Here is a 20408-nt window from a genome sequence, read left to right as displayed (position 1 = left end):
ATTCATTTGACTTGCTTCCAAGAAAGCAATTAGATGAAACAAATATGTTGAATAAAGTATTTTACTGGCAGGATGACTAAGAGATCAAGAACATTTATTGATCTGCAGTCTTGGACCCAAAAAGCTCAAATCGTATCAACCAACTGAACTTTAAAATTAACTCTATCCTCTGTCAAGGCCTCAAGGCCACTCAACCTCTTTTTACGCACCTTTGTGGGATATTACTAGGCATTAATTAATTAATTAGAGAGAGATTCTGAGTCTCGGGTAAATCTCCCGGTTTATCTGAGAGTTGCATCCGCTGCCAGGTTAGGAAGAGAAAGGACAGATGCAGGACGACATACATACCTTACAATTTCATGGCCTGACTGAAATGACCTCAGCCCAAAAGATCAGCTAGCGTGGGTAAATCCTCTTGGCTCAGTGAAATGTTACCCCTGGAGCCTACAGCATCATGCCCTTAACAGCATGTGCAAAAACCCAACACTTCACAAAGCTCCGCTGGACTTTGTCAGGCCTGCTGTTCCTGAACATCTCCTAGATCTCAACAAGCCAATTGTTCATGGACAAATATCCTGCTTTTCACTAAACTTTTCCAGGTTATGGTGGTTGTGTAAATATTGAATTTACCATTCTATATTACCTTTTCTCTTTGTTCTACAGAAATTTAAGGAAACAAACAGAAAAGCCACAACGGACACGTACATCACAAGTTAGTAGCTGGATATACCCTATGTTATGATGTAACTTGAGCTATTTTATCCTTCAATGAAAGAGGGATAGTCTGACTAGCTGTGCTCCAGAACAGGAAAATAAGCAGGAACAGTTATCTTGGAAAAGGAGCCAGCCTAAGCTCACACCTTTTTGTTTACACACCAAGTAATACCTTTGGGTTTTCATACCCCAAAGCAGAAGCTTGGATGCAGGCACTGGAACAGGCATTTGGTTGCGCAGTCACCTTCAGTCAGTAGCAGGGCTTTAGAAAAGACACCTTAGAATAGTGTAGATCTCAGGTTAAAGGACAAAATACAGCAAATACACATTACAATCAGAAAAAGAAGTCTGGAAAGAGAAGAGTAACAGTTTAAAAATAGATAACTACCTCCCGAGTAGGGCAGGAAAACATGTATCATGTTTTCTAAACATCTAGGTTCTTCAGTGTATAAAAGTGTCATGGTATCTCCTGCAGTGTGGGAGCCCTCTCCCCCCTGTCCCAGAGTTCTTGGGAGAATTACACTGAGTTACACACACAAGCTTAAACCATGTCTATTTAACTGAAACGTTAAAGAAGTGTTCCGAAGCTTCCTCTTCTGAACAAGACCACATGCCACAGGCCTCACCAGGGTAAAAGTCAACTGCTGTGGGGCAGGGGAACGAGCACATGTTGCTGAGCTATATGGAAAAATTGCTGCTCAAGGGGAAGGAGGAGACCAGAGCACCCTCACAAACTCACCCAGGGGCTAGGACACTTCTTTCCTCCAGCTCATTCAAGCTTCCCCACGTCTCACCTGACAACTTCTGGACAGCTGGGGCCAGCCCTACACCAGAGGATGCGAGCTGATAGAAGAAATCCTCCAACGTGAACAGCATTCACAAAGCTTTGCTGGCCTGCTGTACATGTGAAATATCCTCCCCACCTCCCCAGGCACCGCAACAACTGACTGCCACGATTAACAGCAGACTGTACTCTCATTAGTCAATAATTTAATGCCACACAAGACATGGCCATATTAGACACCGCAGACATTTAGAGATCTCTGCCATTTGTTCCAATCTCAGTGCAAATGTAGGACATGTGTTTTTAGCTTCATTTTCTATGGAAACAGAACCACACGACCAGACCGTCCGTCTCGCCTTCCCCTTCTCCTCAGACCCAAAGGAGACTCCAGACAGGATAACTGCATCTCGCTGACAGAGCGGTCAAAGCCAGCAGTCTAGACAAACTAAGCGCCTTTTAACAGAGACAGCGGTCTTGTAAGGCTTGCAGATTCATTGCTGCAGGAAGAAAAGTACAGGGAAGCTCACAGAAAAGAGGGCTACTCTGCTTGTAGACTGTTGCACACAACAAACCCAACCCCATGCAAAAGAAGCTTTATGAGTGCCCAAATATTGGACAGACTTCACTTGAACTTGCCTTTCTTCAGGCTACCAGGTCATTAGCTACAAGACACAAACTCACAGGCTTCCTCACGGTGTCTGTAGGAATAAAGTGTTAAAATTTAATTCTAAGGTATACGACAGGCCTGAAAGAGGCTGCTTGTATTCCTTTCAATTTGTAGTATTCTCTAGCTGTAAAACAGTCTCTTATTTACACTTGATCTATTGCATGGGTGTCAGATTCTTTACTACATATATTGTCGTTAAGACACTTCTAGTAGGAAAATATTCTCCTTTCTAATTCTGCCTAGGAATTAACAACTGAAATCGAACTGATGACACACTTGCACTAAACAAACAACCGAAGCAGAAATCAGACTTAAGTGTTTCCATAAATTAGCGTTGACATCAACAGCAGCTTATTTTCAGCTTTACGGCTAAACCGAGTTAAAAGGAAAAAAGAAAATTAAAATATTACTCATTTCTCCTACTGCTCCCCACACTCAAGAGACCAGTCCCTCCAAGAGCTGAGACTGCTTGTCACCAGAGCTGGGACTTAATGAGCAATTAACTAACCTTAGAGGATTTTCTTCGGCTTCTTCTTGTCCAAACCACCACGAGTTTATCTGGCTGCCTGTTGAAGAAAAGGAAGAAACAGATTCATTTACAACAAAATCAATATGAAAATAGTTTATATTAGAACTCTTGCTAGACAGACATAATGACATCATTAGAGGATACGTTATCTCTTAAAAATAGCTTATCTAAAAATACTCTTGGAAGCAGTCATTTAGCAGGAAAAATAACGTTGTATTTATAGAAAAAGGCTGTCCTTCATTCAGCACACTAATATCATCCTTCTCCTCTCCTTGCCTGGAGGCATCTCCCCACAGGGCAGCGAACAGGATTCAGTCCACACTTCACTTCTGCAAATCCAGCCTCTTTAAAGACACCTTTGAAACAATCCAGCACCCAAAATAAACATCAGTGCAAACTCCAGCTTGAATTTCTAAGCAGACAGATTGAAAAGACTCTGCTAAGGAGCAATGCGAACAGGTGGTTGCACTTTTTCATCCTCAGAGGACTACTTTTCCTACTTAAATACCTCAAAAATCAAGAGAATGAAGTACTGCATCGCTCCTCAACATCTCCCTGGATGACTGCAGACAGATAAATCAGAGCTTCCTCAACTCCTGCTCAAAAGGAGAAGCATGCTGAAATACATCGTTGCTCTCCAAGCAATTGTTTATCTGGCATTTGTAAGGAATGTAGATGGAAACTCAATACAGAACACTTACAGTATAAATTCTTTTCTCTTGAAATTTCTGAAGATTTATGTCTTGGTTAATACAGCCCTATTAGTTCTACAGTTGTTCTGGGTAATTTTGACAAGGACTTAAGTTTTTTTTGACCCGTGATCCACTTCCCATCCTGTGACCACGTTTCTGGTCCCACTTCCAGACCCACGACCCCTCTTCCGGAGCCTCCCGATGCTCTGTTCCACGTTGTTTCCTGGCTGATGACACAACTTCCATCAGCAAGCCCAACGCTGCCAAGGACTTTGAGCAGAGCTCACATCTCCACTAAAACGTGCCAAAGCTGCGACTCTGCCTGGCCAAAATCGCTACCATCATTTCTGAGACGCTGCTGGAACAATCCCTGCCTTTCTACAGCCAACAGCAAAGTCTGTTACCTGCTAAAAAAAATCCCTGTGTGGGGGGGAGAACGTAAGGTACATAGAAGAAGTGAAGATATTACATGCTCGAAGCATTCGTGAGAAGATGCATCCAAATAAAATCTACACGAGTACTCGGAATCGCAGGGAGATCACATCTACTTCATAGCCAGCTCTTTTCTACTGAAAAGCCAACTGGTTTACCAGGCTGAGAGCTCATCTGAGGCACTGCTGAAGTGCTGGCGACCACACCGCATACTTTCCCACTGAGCTGTTCATCATTTCTGCAGGCTGCAATAAAACTAAGAGATCACCTACAATTCACATTCAAATCCCCCCAGAACTGAAGTTATCCTGAAGAACAGTCACAGGTAAAGGACAGTTGCTGTGCAGGACATAAGGACAGCGGGTTTTATTTGCTGTTCTGCATTTGCACCTTACTCCGTTAACATTTCTCTTACTTTCCAGCTTGGGAGAAAAGGAAAGAAATAACCTGCTCCATTTTAAATTCTGTCAGCTCACTCTTAGGGCTTGTTTAGGAAGCCCGAACTGTTTGTTGGCTCTGCTTGGGGCTTCTCTTTTAAAGCCCCACTTGGTAAACGAGGACAACCCATTACACTTGGGTGGATTCTCACTCAGGTGGCGCATCAGGTGCATTGGGTTCTGCCTGCTGCATACCCCCCGTCAGCTCTGGGGGAGCTGTGCCTGTGCCACCAGAAAACAAAATGTCCCCAAGTGACCTCCTTGAAGCAAGGCAACCCAAACCTCCAGCCTGCGACAAACATTTTTTCCTGGACTTGTTTCACTTCACACTTCAAAGCTGACTTATTCCCATTTAAGAAATCTGCTTGTGAAGCAAATTGAGTTCTACTTTGACTCGCTCGATCCTGAGCTTTCCTCTGAGCACAGACTAATGCCAAAAGCAAGAGGAGGCAGGGAAAACAAGGAGAAGTTCCATTTCTGCACTGCCAGTGGCTGCTGCAATGATGACTCCCTCTCCAAGCATGAGACCATGTCCAAGGCGTCCCACAACAACAACCTGGGCAGGAAGAGGCAGGACAGTGCTGGCCAGGGCCCAGAGGAAGAGCACTTTGGTGCAAAAAAACCAAAGGTGAAGGCCTGGCGAAAGCAGAGGCGCTGCCATCCCCTCCAGGCACCGTTTTCATCTCGCCCTGTGCGCATTGGCATCGCAAGTGATTTTTCTGCTGACGGCCCTGGATCCCCCCCCCGTGCTGGACGTGCTGCAGAAGTGAAGGGCGCAGGCAGGTCCTGGCGTGCTAACAGCAGGAGGGCAGGAAGGCAGCCCCGATGGAGAGGCCCAGGAGCTGTTACACACGTGTGCCAACGGGGCAGCCAGTAGATGAAGCACAGGAGAGAAGCGAGGAAAGAGGAGGAACAGCAGTGCTGGAAGGAGGCAATCCAAAGCAGGAATGATGCACACCTGCACCACAGCCACTTGTCCATCATGGGGTGCTCTACAAGAGACACGTGACTATGCCAGAGGCCTTTACAAAATAAAGAGAGAGAAGTGGCTATATGTAGATGCAACACTTATTCTGAAAAATTTATGTAGCAAAGCAATTGTCAAACATAGACAAGCCCCGGTGCAGGAATCCTTCAGAATCTGGACATAAAACAATCAGCCGTGGGCAGCAGAACGTGGGCAATCCTCTCCTGTGATACTTGCACATGTGTCCCAGGCTGGCAACCAACCTTACATGGAATTTTAATTCTTTCATTTCTTTTTAAACCACAGCGTTGCTCTGCTTTACACAGCCTGCCGGGGACAGCTGGTGCTTCAGCGCAGCTCCCGAGTGGGAGCGGTGTCACATACACACAGTTGCCACCAAGACTGGATTTACTTCCCAATTTTGAAGAATCCCGTCTGCCAGGAATACAAAAAAAAAAAAAAAAAGAAACCACTAACATGAAAAAAACAACTAGAGACTCAGCTCAGATGGAGAACAAACCTTGCTGATAGGAGAGCACCAGCAGCACCCGGTCATTCCCCGAGGCTCTCTCTGCAGTGTATTTATTTTGTTAAGTACTGAGCACACAGCACTCCTTCAGCTGTGAGTATTTGAGAAATCCACAGCCAGAGGTACTTTGCCAAAATAAAAAGAGAAAGGTAAGCACAATATGGAGAGCAAAAATTTGGCCAAATGGAATGGGGAGAGGAGGGAAGAGAAGATCCCAAGGGATGAGCTTCCCTGCTCTGTACACCACATGCTCCACTGAAACAAAACACCAGCAATTCCTCTAAGGTGTTTTCTTCAAGAAAGTCACAAATCCAACCATTTAAAAATACCTTCACTGAACAGGTTTTACAAGAGAGGCCGTGAACAACCATCTCTTCTGCAACCTGCTCACTGTTCTTCCATGCCAATACGCTCCTAACAGGAAAAGGCCCAGCTCATATTTTAATCAGCAAATTTGGTTGAAGGTTCCTAGTGATGTTGCAATGCTAGGAAGTGCCCAAGCCATATAATTCAGTCTGCTCACTTAAAACATTTAAGTAATATTTCGTTCTTCAGACTTCTCCCCTCCTGCACATTGCAGACCTGGACTGCTCGTTAACCAACGGCACAAGCAAATCGAGTCCCCTCTGAAGGGCTAGGCTGAAGATCAGATTTAGCTGGGTATTTTTTCAATAAATGTGCTTTGTAAACTCAGAAATTGTTCCAAATACAGAATGCGCTGTGTTGCAAGCTGAACAAACACCAATGGTCAGCTATGAAGAATCAAATTAATTTCCTGTGCTGCACAAGAACATTTCTCATCCCTCCAAGCCAGCAGCTTTCAGATAGCCACCTAATCAGCTCCAGCGGGGTCGGGGTGTTGGAGGTAAGGAAAACCACACCGCTCACCCTACGAAGACGGGATTGGGGCAGGGGCAAGAAGGGAGGTTTAGTCAAACCGCTGCATCTCCACGTGAAATAATTCCTTCAACAGGTACAATTCAACCAACCTTTCAGGGGGATCTGGCCTCGCTGGGGGCAGCCCCTGGGAGGCAGAGCTGGGGGCAGAAGGAAGGTGCCTTTAGAAGAGCATCAGCCCCTGCTGAAGGCACAGAGCGAAGCATCCAGCTTGGACTCAAAACGCGATGCTCATAAAGCCTGCCATAACCTTGTGTCTGCTGTCTACTCACTTGTGTGTGGTTCAGAAGAGGAAACCAACTCCTGAGAAAAAGGAAGTTTATGGTAACGCTTATTATATTATTTACAAGCGATAAGTGAAAGTTACTCAGCAAAACAATGGGGAAGATATGGATTTCAGAGCCTGTGGTTCAGCAAAAAGCTTTGTCATCGCCCCACAAAGTTGATAACAGGAGAATAAAAACACAGATTAACAAAACATCTATCATTTAAAAGCGTGCCTGCTTTTCCTGTCAGACAGGAGCTATGATTCTGGTACTTTCGATTCTCCCATTAAAACAACTGAGTTAGGGAAAAGAAAGAAGAAATACTGGAACCAGACCTCCCCATATCCACAATTATTTACTAAAGCAGTAAAAACACTCCACAGACTGGAAAGAACTACATCATCTGCTCATCACCTTACATGCCACAAAATTTACTGATTGAAAGCGAGGTTGTGCAAGAGGCAAGGTCTTCTGGGGTTTGGTTTGATGATTCCAGGAAATATTTGGCATGATATTTTGATTACAGAACTCTCCAAATATCATTTGGGAGAGAAGGACATAAAAGGTATCAGTCTCCTGCTAGATCTTGTTTTGTAAATCTCTTAGCAGAAACAGATAACGTGAGCCAGGAAAGATACACCCTGCTCCACCAAACCCACTGGCTGAAAGCAGAAAACTACAAAAGACTTTACACTTAGCATCTGTTGCTGGAAAGGACCACAAATGCCCCGAACTTGAGTTATGGCCACTGAAGCCAACGGCAAGAAAAATTACTAACAGCCCCTTGGTTAAAAGGCAGCAAACACATACAAGGATTTGTTTGTAATGAGGGATCGTTACGTTTAATAACACCCAACCATCCTTATGTGCCTGTAATGCAGGAGGTACCTTTTGGGGATGTACACGGACAGACACGCAGCCTGCGTATTTGTTTTGGCGTCTAATTGCCTGTGCTGAGCTTAGCTTTTTTTGGGGGAGCTAGTTTTTTCTTACCATGTTTGATTAGAGCTGCATTAATTACTACAGACTGCTAGATTACTCTTGTGAAGCAAGCATAAAGGAATATAATTAACAAGAGAAGCAGCAGCGTTAGCACAATAGCATGCAGATGCACCTATTGAAGGATAAAAATAATTACTTTAGGACTGAAGTCAAAGTACTACTGATAAGATTATTATTATTTTTTTTTAACCTTTCATCCCCTCTGCATTGTGCACACCAGCATGACGTGGGAGGTGTTCATTAGGAAGCAAGCCTCCCTCCCCAGCAGCACAGAGCTTTCTACCTGACTGCTGGAATGCCATCGGGGCTCTTCAGTGGCCTCTTAAAAATACACACGATCGCTTCCACACCACCAGTAATTCAGGATGAACGTTACTTTTTCCTCATTTTACAAATAATTACTTTGAAAAGCTGTCTTCGCAGCACCGTCTGCTGCGCTGGGACTTGGGCTGCGTGTTACCATTAGCCAAGGAACTAACCAAGCAACAGCCTCCTGCGAGCCTCACGCTGAGCTTCTTCCTTCAGCATTTCCTCTTGGTGGCAATCAATGAAATTCCACAGCTGCCTACAATGCCGGCAAGTCCAGGTGAGTCACCATCGGTGCTTTAAAGAGACCTCGAGATGCCGGTAAGAACGATGTCACACGTTGCTGCGTTTGCCAAATTAGCCCTCTTGCTGAGGGAAGGCACAGCACTGACTGCACGCCAGGAACAGTGAGAAGAAAACGCCGCACAGGTAAAGCCCACTTAAGGTACTTTCAAGATGCAGTACGTTGCAAAGCAAAGCTCTGCCTTTCACGACTGAGTATGGGGTTTTCTCTGCCACTCCCCCTTACCTTCCATCACAGATGCTGTCAGTCAGTATTCAAACCACTCCACAACACTCAACCTGACCAAACGAGATGCCAAGCTGAACCAGGATGGGTGACATGGTCACCTGGCCTCGTGTTCACTCGTGCACCCTCTGGGTGTTACCACGTCAGGCTGTACCTGCACCAGAACAGCAGCGTCCCAGCCTCGTTTATCTCTGATTACGCGCCAAGCCTCTAGAAGACAGCAAAGCTTGCTCGTCCCCCGCTGCCACCATCCGACAGCCTTTGGGAGGCTGAGAAATTTCAAAAAAGCAATCATGAGAATGGGCACAGCAACAGGAGAGCGTGACCGAGATCCCTCCACCTCTGCATCTTCACTTCTTGCCCTTAACACAGCAAATTTCCATTTCTTCCTACAAAAGGTCTCTACATATTTTTTCAAAACACTGATTTTTCTCACGAAATGAAACTTTTTTTAAAAAATATATATGCAGTTACATAAACTGACCTCTACAAAATTTGTCTCAAAATTATGCTTTGCTTTCCTTAAGTCGCTCTAGTTTGGCTTTGCTTGGTTTGAAAACCTAAAAGGGACGAAGTGAGACACTACGATTATTTCACGAGTGCTGTCAGACCTACTGAGTCTGCACAGCATCTGTTCGTGAGGCTACGCATGGAATGTGTAGTATGTGCCGCTGATGGCTTGGTTTTCTTAAACCAAATACAAATGAAGTTTGCAGAATGAGCGGGATTAAACAAAGCCTTAGTTCATCCATTATTCAGAACAAGAGACAAGGACAGATTCAGCTTCATTTTTCAAGGAGTTATTGCAGCGAAGAATCTTGAGCAAAACAAACTCAATAGGATTTGGTAGCAAAACCTGTTCTTAAAGCTTTTTTCAAAGGAATTTCATACTGCAGAACACAACACTGACCCTAGCCTTCAGAAATTATTTCCTTCACTGTGCTGTCTGCAGTAGCAGGACACCTTGACCAGCCCCTGCATTTTGTCACATCCATCTGCCCTTCACGTAGAAGCACTCTTCGCGTGATCCAATTCAGCCTCGCTCGTCCCAAGGCAGAGCTAAGGGTACTGCACCAGCAAGACCAAGTGGATCTCTTCCCTCACTCTCCTATAATCTCAGACACTTCCATTAGGCAGACATGTAGGCCAGCGCTGCTTAGTCTGCACATTCACACCACGCATCCTACCACACTAGAGCCTGGGAACGCTTCCCACTGCTCTGCAACAAACAAAAACAGAAAACAAGAGCTGTTTAAGTCCACCTGTAAAACCAGCCTCCCCAGGCAAGCCAAGCCAGAGCACTTAAGCACCACAATGCCCAGGCCAAGCTGTCGGAGCGGCCTGCTGTGGCTCAGGCTATCAGGGCCGCTCAGGCACACCTTCAGTCCTCAAAACAGAGCACGGTGCTTTACAGAGGAAAGCTCACAGGAGGCTACCAGGAATCAGATCTCTCTCAAATCCCTGATTTTCCTCTTTATGTTCTTTTTCAGAATATGCAGTCCTCTCCGTTGTAACAACGGATCAGCAGTTTTTAAAAAGCTTTCAGTTTTCAGTGAGTGCATTGCCCCGACGAGCAGCACGTGGGGCGAGCAGCGGTGGCGGTCCTCCCGCTCCTGACCTGCTGTGAACTCCCTGCTCTGCTCCTCTTCCTGCAGAGCTGGGGCCGGCAGCTGCCAAGTGAATAAACAAACGCTCGTTAAAAGGCAAACTCATTTTCACCTCGTCCGTAACAGTGGGCTTGAAAGCCGGTTTAACAGGGTGAAGTGCTAGATCATCTATCTGCTATGAAACTCCAGCGCCCCGTGCAGACCTTGGTGCAGCCTCGCCACCCCACACTTCATTACGTAGACGCAAACGATCAACGTTATCTGCCTCGCTCTTCATCAGTGTCCCTGCTCGCTGTGGTGTAAAATAAAATACAATACTGATCAGTAACAGCAACCAAGGCATCGAAGTCTTAGGAAACTTAAGCGAATAAACCAGGAATTTGGAATCCAAATTCCACCTTTGGCCCTCATTCACCACACTGCCTTCGGAAACTTTTCAGACAGACACCAAGTGGTGGTGTCTAAACTATTACATTTTAGCCATTCTGATTTTGAAACATCACAGACAAATGCTAGAGATGTGTTTATCATAAGAAGTGCAAAAAGCACAACCTCAATAAAACAGTTTAACGCACGCTGCCTGAAATGTAACTTCGGCCCAACTAAAGCAAATGCCCAGGTGAAACAACACATTACTGTATTAAAAACATGCACGAGGCTTCTTCGTACAGCACTGACAATTTTAATCAGGCCCCATTACAAAACAGATCCTATTCCATTTTTCCTTATTTATTTTTTGGAAGTAATATTCAAACAGAAGGCTCTTCTGTCTTTCAATCTGGAAACAGAAGAGGGGAAAAAAATGTATTTCTGCAATTGCTGCAGAACAAAAGGAAAGTGGGGACATGTCACCAAAACCACAGTGTGAGAAAACTGATCTGTAACACACACAGTACGATTTTCTACCTCTAATTCATCAAAAACAGTTTTAAGAGAGGTTCTTCACAGCCTATTAGGAATGATTAAAGAAAGGCTGGTCGTTGGTTATACTGCCTGGGTGAGTCTCACCTTCACCAACTGGCACAGGAATGAAGGTTTTGACTCAAGGACCGCAGGGTACGATGTGCCGTTCCAACATGCCGGGACCCTGACAGAGGTGTCTGAAGCAATGAGACACTGAAGCCTCCATCTTCCTCCTCTCCTTTAGGGTGGACTCATCCTAAAGATTATAGTTCCACGTGCGCAGGAGCAGGTGCATCTTTTGAAGCTCCCTTCTAACCCAACACCACCAGGGTTTTCTTGTTTGTTTTGCTTTTTAAGGCTGTGTGTTGGGTACACAAAGCAACTACTCTACGTTGAAGCTGCAGAGAGATTGTGAACACCCTACAAGTTTCTGCGAAGGGAGCAAGTGAGGAACGGCACCAGCTGGGGCTTTGTCTGGAAGAAAGAGCTCACATCACCTGTGTTGGGTGCACAGACAACAGAACTGAGGTGCTCACAGCCAACAGAAAAAGGCTGACACCTACAAAGAGCAAAGGAGTGCCGAGACTCACAGAAGTCTTCAATACCTGAAATGTTTGAGAAGCCTGAATATAGACTTGAAGCTACAAAGACAACACAAACTCTTGATGACCACTCCTAAAGAAAGCTGTGTCCTAACGCTGGGTAGCGCAGCACTGGTACGGAGCAGGCCAAGAGGCAGACCTGTGGTGTGCAGTGCCCACGCAGGGAGCAGTGTGATGAGTTCTGTGTGATACAAACTCACGCTTAGCTTCCTGAACCATGACTTGACCGAGTCCTACACTAATCCTTAATTTATTCTGAGACGTGAGCCCTCCTGGTCCGTGAACAACGAGTTCTCCAATTAAAGGTTTCTCATCTGTCATCAGCCTGCTTTTGCAAATTAATATCACAAAGAAAAAAAGGTAGGGAATGAAAACACGGCATGCTGCCAGCTGCTTTCCTTATCTCTGCCCGGGAGATCAGATTTTGCAAATATTGTCAGTTCTCAACCACAGCCGTAACAGATACGGTGACAAGAAGCAGGAACCCGCTTGCAGGGAAGGAGGGCGCTGGGAGGTGTGCTGGCAAGCTCCTCCCGCAGCACCGATGCTGGCATCACCTCGGTTGAATGACCCTAAGACCATGAGCCAGCTGCTTTCAGCAAAGCACCCGGTTCCGGGGAAGAACTCCTCTCCTCTTCTCTTCCTCAGTAGCTGGGGCATCAGTGGAGGCAAATCCATCGTCCTGCTGTGTCCAGGGATGAAAAACCAGAGGATAAAAGCACTGCAGCAGTTCAGCTGAAGACCCTGGAAGCAGCTATAGCTTCAAAACACCGCGGAGAAACACAGAACCTTGCGTTTACACCCGGGTCCCAAACCAAGTCACACGCCTGCGCACCAAGCACAACTAAAAGCCCCAAAAGCCTCCACAAACCTCGTGTGCTCCAAGCTTAGCGAGACTGTCGACAGGCAAAAGAAAAAAAAAGAAGCTAACGTGATAAATTTTGCAGCAGTAAATTACGCATGGATAGTGATCAAAATTAAAGCCATGATTCTGCTGCATGTCAGACAAAGCATCGATTACCGGAGTTACAAAATGTTTGCATATAGTTTCAAAGGACCTGTTGTAGGCTATTAGAAACTGCCACCACGTTGCCCACAAGACACCCCATGTCATGTTGATGGCCTTTGAGAACTGCTCCGAGATGGAGGAATGGCCAGGAGAAGTGAAGAAATGAGTTGGTTAAGTATTTACAGCTAAGTAACTCTTGCAAAGAGTGCAAATTCGGAACAACTCCTCCTCTTCCTGCTCAATCTGTTTAATTAAGTTGTCACATGGCTTCCAAGCTGCCTCCTGGAACACAAGTTAACACTTCTCATTACAGAAGTCAGCCTCAAAAGCAACACCACTTCTATTTTCACATCACCAGTCTCTTCATCTAGAATTGTACATCCACCGAAGTCTACGAATTGAGATCATTTTTAGGAACGTAAACTGACTGAGCCTTTTAATTAATGCCCTCGCAGTCACACCCCTGGCTCACATCCAGCAGCAGGGACTGGTGAAGAAAAATTGCGCCTTAACCCATGGATACTCGAGAGCAAGTCCTGCCAACGCTACAGCTGGATATGGTAAACAAAACAAAAAGAAAAAAAATTCCCTAACTCAAAGATCTATTTTGGGAAAAAAAAAAACACACAAAAAAAAAACACTACCACAAATCTTACAGCTTTGACAATATGAATTGTATTTCGAAAATACCAAAATTCCTAATTTGTGGATACAATTGCTGAAACCTATGCTATTTCAAGGTCACAACCAAACAAAAGCCAAATATACCAACAACTAAGGATCTTAAAGAGATTTTCCAAATCACTGCTGTTTGTAAGATGCCCAAGAGCAACCTGAAAAAGACCGTAACTAATTCTTTCAGGATCAGCTAAGCTGGAAATCAGCAGCATATTTAGTATGAATGTTTTAGAGCATGGGTTTCAATTTAAAGAGGAAAAGAAAACAAAAACCAAACTGAACCTGCAGCATAGCTAAACCCATGCTGGTGTGGAAAGCACACAAATACACATAAATAAATCACATCTTTCAGCCTGCCTTTTTTTTTTTTTTTTTTTAATTAATCTTCATATATTGTATTTCTTCTGTTACAACCTGACCTAGGTTTCGCTGAAATCAGGAGCCCCTCCAACAGGCAGGGCAGCCCTGTGGCCAAGCCGTCCTCGTGAAGCAGCCAGGAGCACGGTCCTTCACACTTGGTTTTGCAGCACAGTGACCCATGTAGCCTCTTCCTTGGAAAGCAGACAGCTGGCAACTGCTATTCAATCGGAGGATGTTCCTCAAGGCACGAAGAGTCTTTTGCATCTTCAGCATTTTTGGATATAAGCTGCTGAGAATGAGCACGGCCCTTTCCTTGCCCGCGTTCCTGACAAAGGGGTAGAGACACCACCAGTATCGGCTGTTTCCAAGTCCCTTTGTCACCCATCACACACACACTTCCTCATCCCGTGACATCCTGGTGGGCACTATACGTACCAACGAAACCCCAAATCCACACCCTCCTCACCCTGTAGCACAAGGCCTGGTTTTGTTTTAGCCTGATGGCTGCTTTAGTCCGCTGATGGATCTCAGCACTGGGCGCTTGTAAAGTAACATCTGCAGCCACAGAAGAGACTCCTGGATGCTGTCCAGGTTTTTTATTAAGTGAATTTGATGTCTTGCAGGCTGGATTCCAGTCTTGTACCATTAAATGAGGCAAACGGATAAGGAGACAGAGCCCCTCTATCCCATAGAGCACATAGCTTAAAAGATTAAATAATTTTGTCTCACCCTAGATTTCAATTTTATTCTGATTTAATTTAATTTTTTTTTATCTGTAAACACAACTGTGTCTGGTGTGAAGAGCGGTTCTTCTTGAAAGCAGAAACGTGAACAGAAAGGGAAGCTGGGTTGGCTCCTGGAGCAAAGCACACTTCTCATCTCACGGAGTGCTGAGAGGCATCCCTTCCAAGCGAAGGGCAAGGTCCCCAGCCTTGCTGTGGCACCCGCTTGTGCTGAGCAAGGAAGATGACCCTGCCAGAGAGAGGCAAAAGCCTCCTACCAGATCACACACTGCGAGATCTGGCACTAAACGTGGATAAACAGAAAGAAAAAATGATACTTTCAAGCGTTCAGAAGGGTAACATGGTAATGAAATGAAGCAAAGTTAAATTATTAAATCTCAAAGCAGAGTTTGGATACATGTGCCTAATTAGGAGCAAAGAAGCCTAATGAATGAAGGGCCACTCTATAAACTAACCATCAAGGGAACGGGAATCAATCTCATCAGCCCAGCAGCACACAGAGCTCTGGGTGGGAAAGGCAGTTATGTGCAGAGTCATCAACACCGACACAGCCATGTGTGGGCACGCAAAGTCCCAGGGTCCTGCAAAAAATGAGATTTTCCACATATTTCAGCATACTCGACACAAAACGCACTTTTCATCTTCAAAACAAGCAAGGCTTAACAGCTGAAGCCTGCAAGGTTTTAACATATCAGGTTCTGGAGCGTTCAGCCTTCGCTGTGCCAGCGCTGGGTGCGTGGGGCGAGTCTCCACCGTGTCACACGAGAGCTTGGGAAGGACAGGCAGGCCAGCAAAGCATCGCTTGGGGAAAGCAAGACCGCCGCACCTGCGGCAAGGAGTCCTTCTCCTGACCGACAGCACCCAAATGAGAGTGCAACAGGGCTTTACTTACGCGCTTGTGCTCTAAGCCAGCTCTCCTTATCTTACCCGGTTTGTGAGCACAGACAAGACCTTACTCTAAACACTTATCTCAGCTTGATCTGTTCATTTAACCTCATCCCTTGGGCTTTGACAGATGAGCACTGGCATTTCTAGCGCTCGCGCTGCAACCCGCTGCTACCACGCAGTAAAGATGCCTTCACCGTGGGCTTTCTTCCCCCCACGCCGTCCAGCAGAGGATCTGCAGCTCCTGGGACACAGCCTAGTGGACTCAAGTCTTTAATTCCTGTTAATATTGTAGCAGGAAAAGGTCAGGACTCCCTCTGCCAAGCGCAGGGCCGCCCATGCCAAACACAAGGCACATCTACACACACAACAGCTCCTAAAAGCATTTAGCCCCCTGACACTCAGCCTCCGAGCCGCGAGGTCTTTCTATAAATACGTGCAGCGATCCCAGAGCGCCCAAGTGATGCACACAGCCTGTCCCCGGCACCACGAGGAGACCCACACCGAGGCAAGCAGGGCCACGTGAGACCCTGAGGGGCTTGGTGGCTCTGCCACCCTGCGGGTGAAGCCTGTCCCTGAGTGGCAGCAGGGCAGAGGTGGCAGAGCAGCGGCTGGGGCACCGACGTGCTCTCACATTGGACACTTGGGTTGAGCGTCCCCAGGATTTGAAGATGGATGCAGGCTGCCTCTTCTCCTCAGCCACACTCTTCCTTCTCCTTTTACCTCTCCCAAGAAGAGAAGGGGGATCACGTGTGCACAGGGAGCTTCCAGCAGGAACACCAAAGGGGTGGGAGAAAGGGTTTGAGTGATGCCACTGACAAAACATCCGTAAGGTGAAAATGCCACACGGCCAGCTTGACAGTATAAACACCACCATTCGAAAGAGAAGAGGTGCCTACTTTCATCATCTGGCTTTGAAGCATTCGGTTTCCATACCCTTGTCCTCAAGAATCAGCCACGAACCAGAGCAGCAGCTACGAAAATGCACTGGGGGTCTCCTGGCTCGAGGGTCAGAGCCAAGAGTTAGCCTGGCTCCAACCAAGCTCGGAGTGGTCCCCGCCGCTTAGCCTCATCAATATTTCAAGTGTCTCACGTGCCACTTTATCTCCTCTTGCACTGCACGTCACAGGACAGATATGCTGGAGAAACAAACAAGCAAAACAATAGCAGCAAACACCCTGCACAGAACTGTTGGCATTTTTAAAGGGTAGGAAATAAAGCGTGACTTTATCCCCAACGGCCACGTTCCCTCTTCCACAAGCGTTAGTTTTTAGGACTGATTTTGCGGATGGAATACGAAAGAGGAACCTGAAAATCACCTGAAATCCAAGCGGGAAATAAATCGCAGAAGAAATTCTGCTGCAATGGAGGGGGGAAGTAAAAAAGTGGATCAGTAATTCTAATCCAGCCCGCGGACGTCCGTATTGAAGTCAACGAGCTTAAGCAGCATATTCCAACAGCTCTGATTGTATCAGAGCAGCAATAAGCCTCTGTCCTGCTGGGCAGCTGCCGCTCTGCCAGGGCTCTAATGGAGCTCCATCCTACCCGCTTTAGTCCCAGAAGCCTCCGTAGAGCTTAACACGGTCTTGGCCTTCATTTAGCACTATGTTTTCTACATAAACGCCTCTATTTTTTATAGCACTTGGGGTTGAACCGTCAGTCAGCCTGCCACGACCGCTTGCAAGGGGCTCTGTCCCCTGAACTTCCCGCGCCGAAGCCATCAGCACGGAGCCTTTCAAGGGCAACGACACGCTTCAGGCATCCATCGCCCCACTGAAGAGCGGCTCAGTCCTTAGTGTCGTTCTCTAATATATCACCCCCATTGGATATCGAGTGTATCACCCCTGTTGGATAAAATATCTCAGAAATGTCGGTCCAAAGAGGATGGACTTGGATGCTCGTGCAAATTCCTTCCTTCCCCTCACCTGACACTCACCCATTACACATACTCTTCTCACAATGCCAAGTCATTCACAGAAAAATAAGCAGAAAACAAACAAGAGCCCCCTCCCCACAGCTAAAAGCTTGCTGCAGGTCCTGCATCAGCCTGCACTGACAGAGCTGCAGGACCGCAGGAATTTCACCCCAAATTCTCCGTGCTCGCTAGTTATTTCTGCACAGAAAAGCACCTCTTCACTTGCTTTACACCAGTGCCACAGAACGGAGAGCTGCTGCCTTCTGGCCCTTAAAGCAGACATAAATCTTCCTTATGAGTAATTGTGGATGTAAAGCTGTAGGAAAGCTGACGGAAGATGATTTGTGCACCCAAATTAGGGTGTGATAGAAAAGGTGACTTGTCTACAGTTAGCAGGGAAGCTGAAAGAAAGCCTGGTGTGGAGCCACAACTTTCTGATTTGTGTTGTTCAGACCACTGTTTCGAACCAAATGAGAAGCAAAAAAGATTTCATTCCCAGACCCTACAAAAATCAAACCCTCCTACATAGAAAAACCAGCAAAGAATTCACCAAGTCTGCTCCGAACAAACGAGGGTGCTGAACTGACCAAACCAGAATTATTTATATGAGGAGCAAACAGAACTTTTACTAATACTTTAGTAACTGAAAACCTAGATAGCCTTGCAAGCTCTGCCACTTCCAGTACTTTCAACAAGACTCCTTGCAGCTCCTGCCTGAGTGTGAATACAGCGAGCAACTTCTCTGCTGTGACTGGGAACTTGCCTTGGGACAGAAAAGAAATTGAACTCCTCCAGCCACACACACAGAACCAGCTTCCCAGGCTCACATAAAGAGTTAAATCATGCTTTGATACAATAAGTAGCTCAAAAAAATGATAAAGTGTTATTATCTTCCTGTAACTGTGCATAAACGCATTAAATTATAAGAGCACGTAATGCTTCTGTAGGTGCTGCATTATTCCCTTTCCGCATCAACCACCTGCAAACTGGCACGTGCCACCTACATGGCCAACAACCTGCACAGAGACCCCGTGAGGAAAACCCAGCGTGGTGACAACAGGAGGGTGCCTCAGTTTGAGGAGCCCGAGACGTGAATTTGAACTGAGTGGAATGACACCGAGGAGGGGCATACACGATGCAGTTTTCTTTACAAAATTATAAACACTCCTTTGAATAGAAAATGCAGTATGAGAGCTCCTTTCAAACGCATTCGGAGGTTTTGGGTTTTGTTTATTGCTTTGCTTTTGTTTTTAAACATCATATGATAATAATAGCCAAGCTTTTTCTACCTGCATCTTAAGACCAGAAATATTTAAGTTACATCATTTGTTTCCACTTACCAGAGGAAGAATCCCTGGAACACTCTAAATTTAGCTTTCTTCTTTAACAGTATGATTGCTACTATCACTGTCGTTCAAAAAAAAAAAGTGAAATCGTAATTAGCATTCATCAAGAGGAGCTGTAACCTCCCTTTTAAAATAGGCTCTGAAAGAACTGTGACTCTTACAAATTAGGAAAGTGAAACATTGAGATGTGTGTTTGAGCAAAGCCTCATTTTATTCATCTATGTGCCATTAGTGACATCCAAGCACGCAGTACTGACTCCAGCTCCTGCCCTATGATTTGTACAGCTATTTTTAGGATTCGCACTTAAAAATGCAAGTGAAGATGGAGCTCTCCCTTGACACGAACAGAGGCGCAGCAACATTTTCGATAATCAAGGCTTGCACAGGACAATTTTTGTGACAAGAAAAATTTCTTCAATTAGGGAAGCAACTCTGAGCTGGAACAGTTGCTCTGGTACAACAGAAAATATAAACCCACTTTCTATTGCTGCACGAGTGCTTAAACTGGCTGTGCAGCTATTTACATGAAAATGCCTCTAGATAAGGTACTTGTGTGCTGCTATCTCCTGTCTGAAGGAAGAATAGGTGCTGCGTGACATTGATTGCAAAGGCACAGGAAAACAGTGGAGCTGCTGCATATAGATGAGCTCTGAGTATACTTGCGTGTATTGCCTCTTCAGCAAAATCAAGCCTGAAAGCTCCACAAGACCCAAGATTCCAGTTTTAAGGTGGAATGGCGTAAGGGTTGTCTGGGTCAGCACGCTTCTGTCTGTGCAACAAAAAATTGACGGCAGCTGAAAGGAACTGTATCCGACAGGAGAATAAGCTCCTGGACCGGGCACTACAACGAGGTACTTCTCTGCTTCAGAACCACTTAACCTGCCAGCGAAACGGCGCATGGTTGTAAGCAAAGTGAGACTTCAAACCCTGCTAAACTGTGTGCCCAGCACAGCTGGGAGCCTCCCGGAGTACACAAGGGCAGACAGGATTTGTCCCTTACACCTACTGCCACCCACTCCACTGTTCGCTGCCAGCACCCAGGCTTTCCCTCCTCTTAAAATTCATCAACAAACACTGACTATAGGCACGCTGCATCTTGAACCCTACATATTACGCAGGTGACAGACTTCTCTGTCCTGTTACCAGCTTCCAAAAATGCATTTCCCTGCTCCTAACTTCTGCTTTGCTGAAAGGGATGTTCCACACAAAAAGGAAGTTAAGACCCCAGCAATAAAATACAAGCTAACCAAAGAGATGACGTTGGCAGAAATGCAAGAAGGCTCCACGGCTGTTCCCCGAAATAATTATTTTTGCTTTGCATATGACTTGCTTGTATGTAGGTCACTGGTTTTGTATCTCCAAACACAACAGGATCTGCTTGTACATGCAGACCCGAAGACATTCAAACGGGCCAAAAAGCCTTACATTGTGCTCCTTACCCCTCTGCTCGCCCAACAGCTCAGCTCACATCACAGCTCATCCTTCCCATCACTGAGCAACACTGCAACAAGCAAATGTCCCATGTAAAACGCAGTACGGCCAACCATTTTTGAAGGCAGCAGATGAGGGAAAAAAACACGTAGGAGACCTGTGGCAAACCTCACCAAGC

The 20408-nt window shown here is 45.9% G+C and overlaps 1 protein-coding gene and 1 long non-coding RNA gene across 26 annotated transcripts in view; both read right to left on the bottom strand.

Annotated features, from left to right (window-relative positions):
* EHBP1 (EH domain binding protein 1) overlaps positions 1 to 20408 on the bottom strand; it is a 213215-nt gene that overhangs the window by 181553 nt on the left and 11254 nt on the right. For all 25 annotated transcript variants that reach the window (XM_040554143.1, XM_040554145.1, XM_040554146.1 and 22 more), the window contains exon 3: positions 2674 to 2731. In XM_040554143.1, the coding sequence (XP_040410077.1) occupies positions 2674 to 2731 (58 nt within the window). The remainder of the gene's footprint in view (positions 1 to 2673; positions 2732 to 20408) is intronic.
* Positions 9407 to 18643, bottom strand: LOC121068729. Its single transcript, XR_005819067.1, has 3 exons — positions 16173 to 18643; positions 15109 to 15234; positions 9407 to 14235 (listed from the first exon to the last, which is right to left on the bottom strand). It is a non-coding gene; the product is annotated as an uncharacterized LOC121068729 (long non-coding RNA).

This window comes from Cygnus olor, chromosome 3 (assembly GCF_009769625.2).
Source record: "Cygnus olor isolate bCygOlo1 chromosome 3, bCygOlo1.pri.v2, whole genome shotgun sequence".
NCBI lineage: Eukaryota > Metazoa > Chordata > Aves > Anseriformes > Anatidae > Cygnus > Cygnus olor.
Note: the sequence above shows the minus strand (reverse complement) of the source record. Positions and strands in the feature narration are given on the sequence as shown.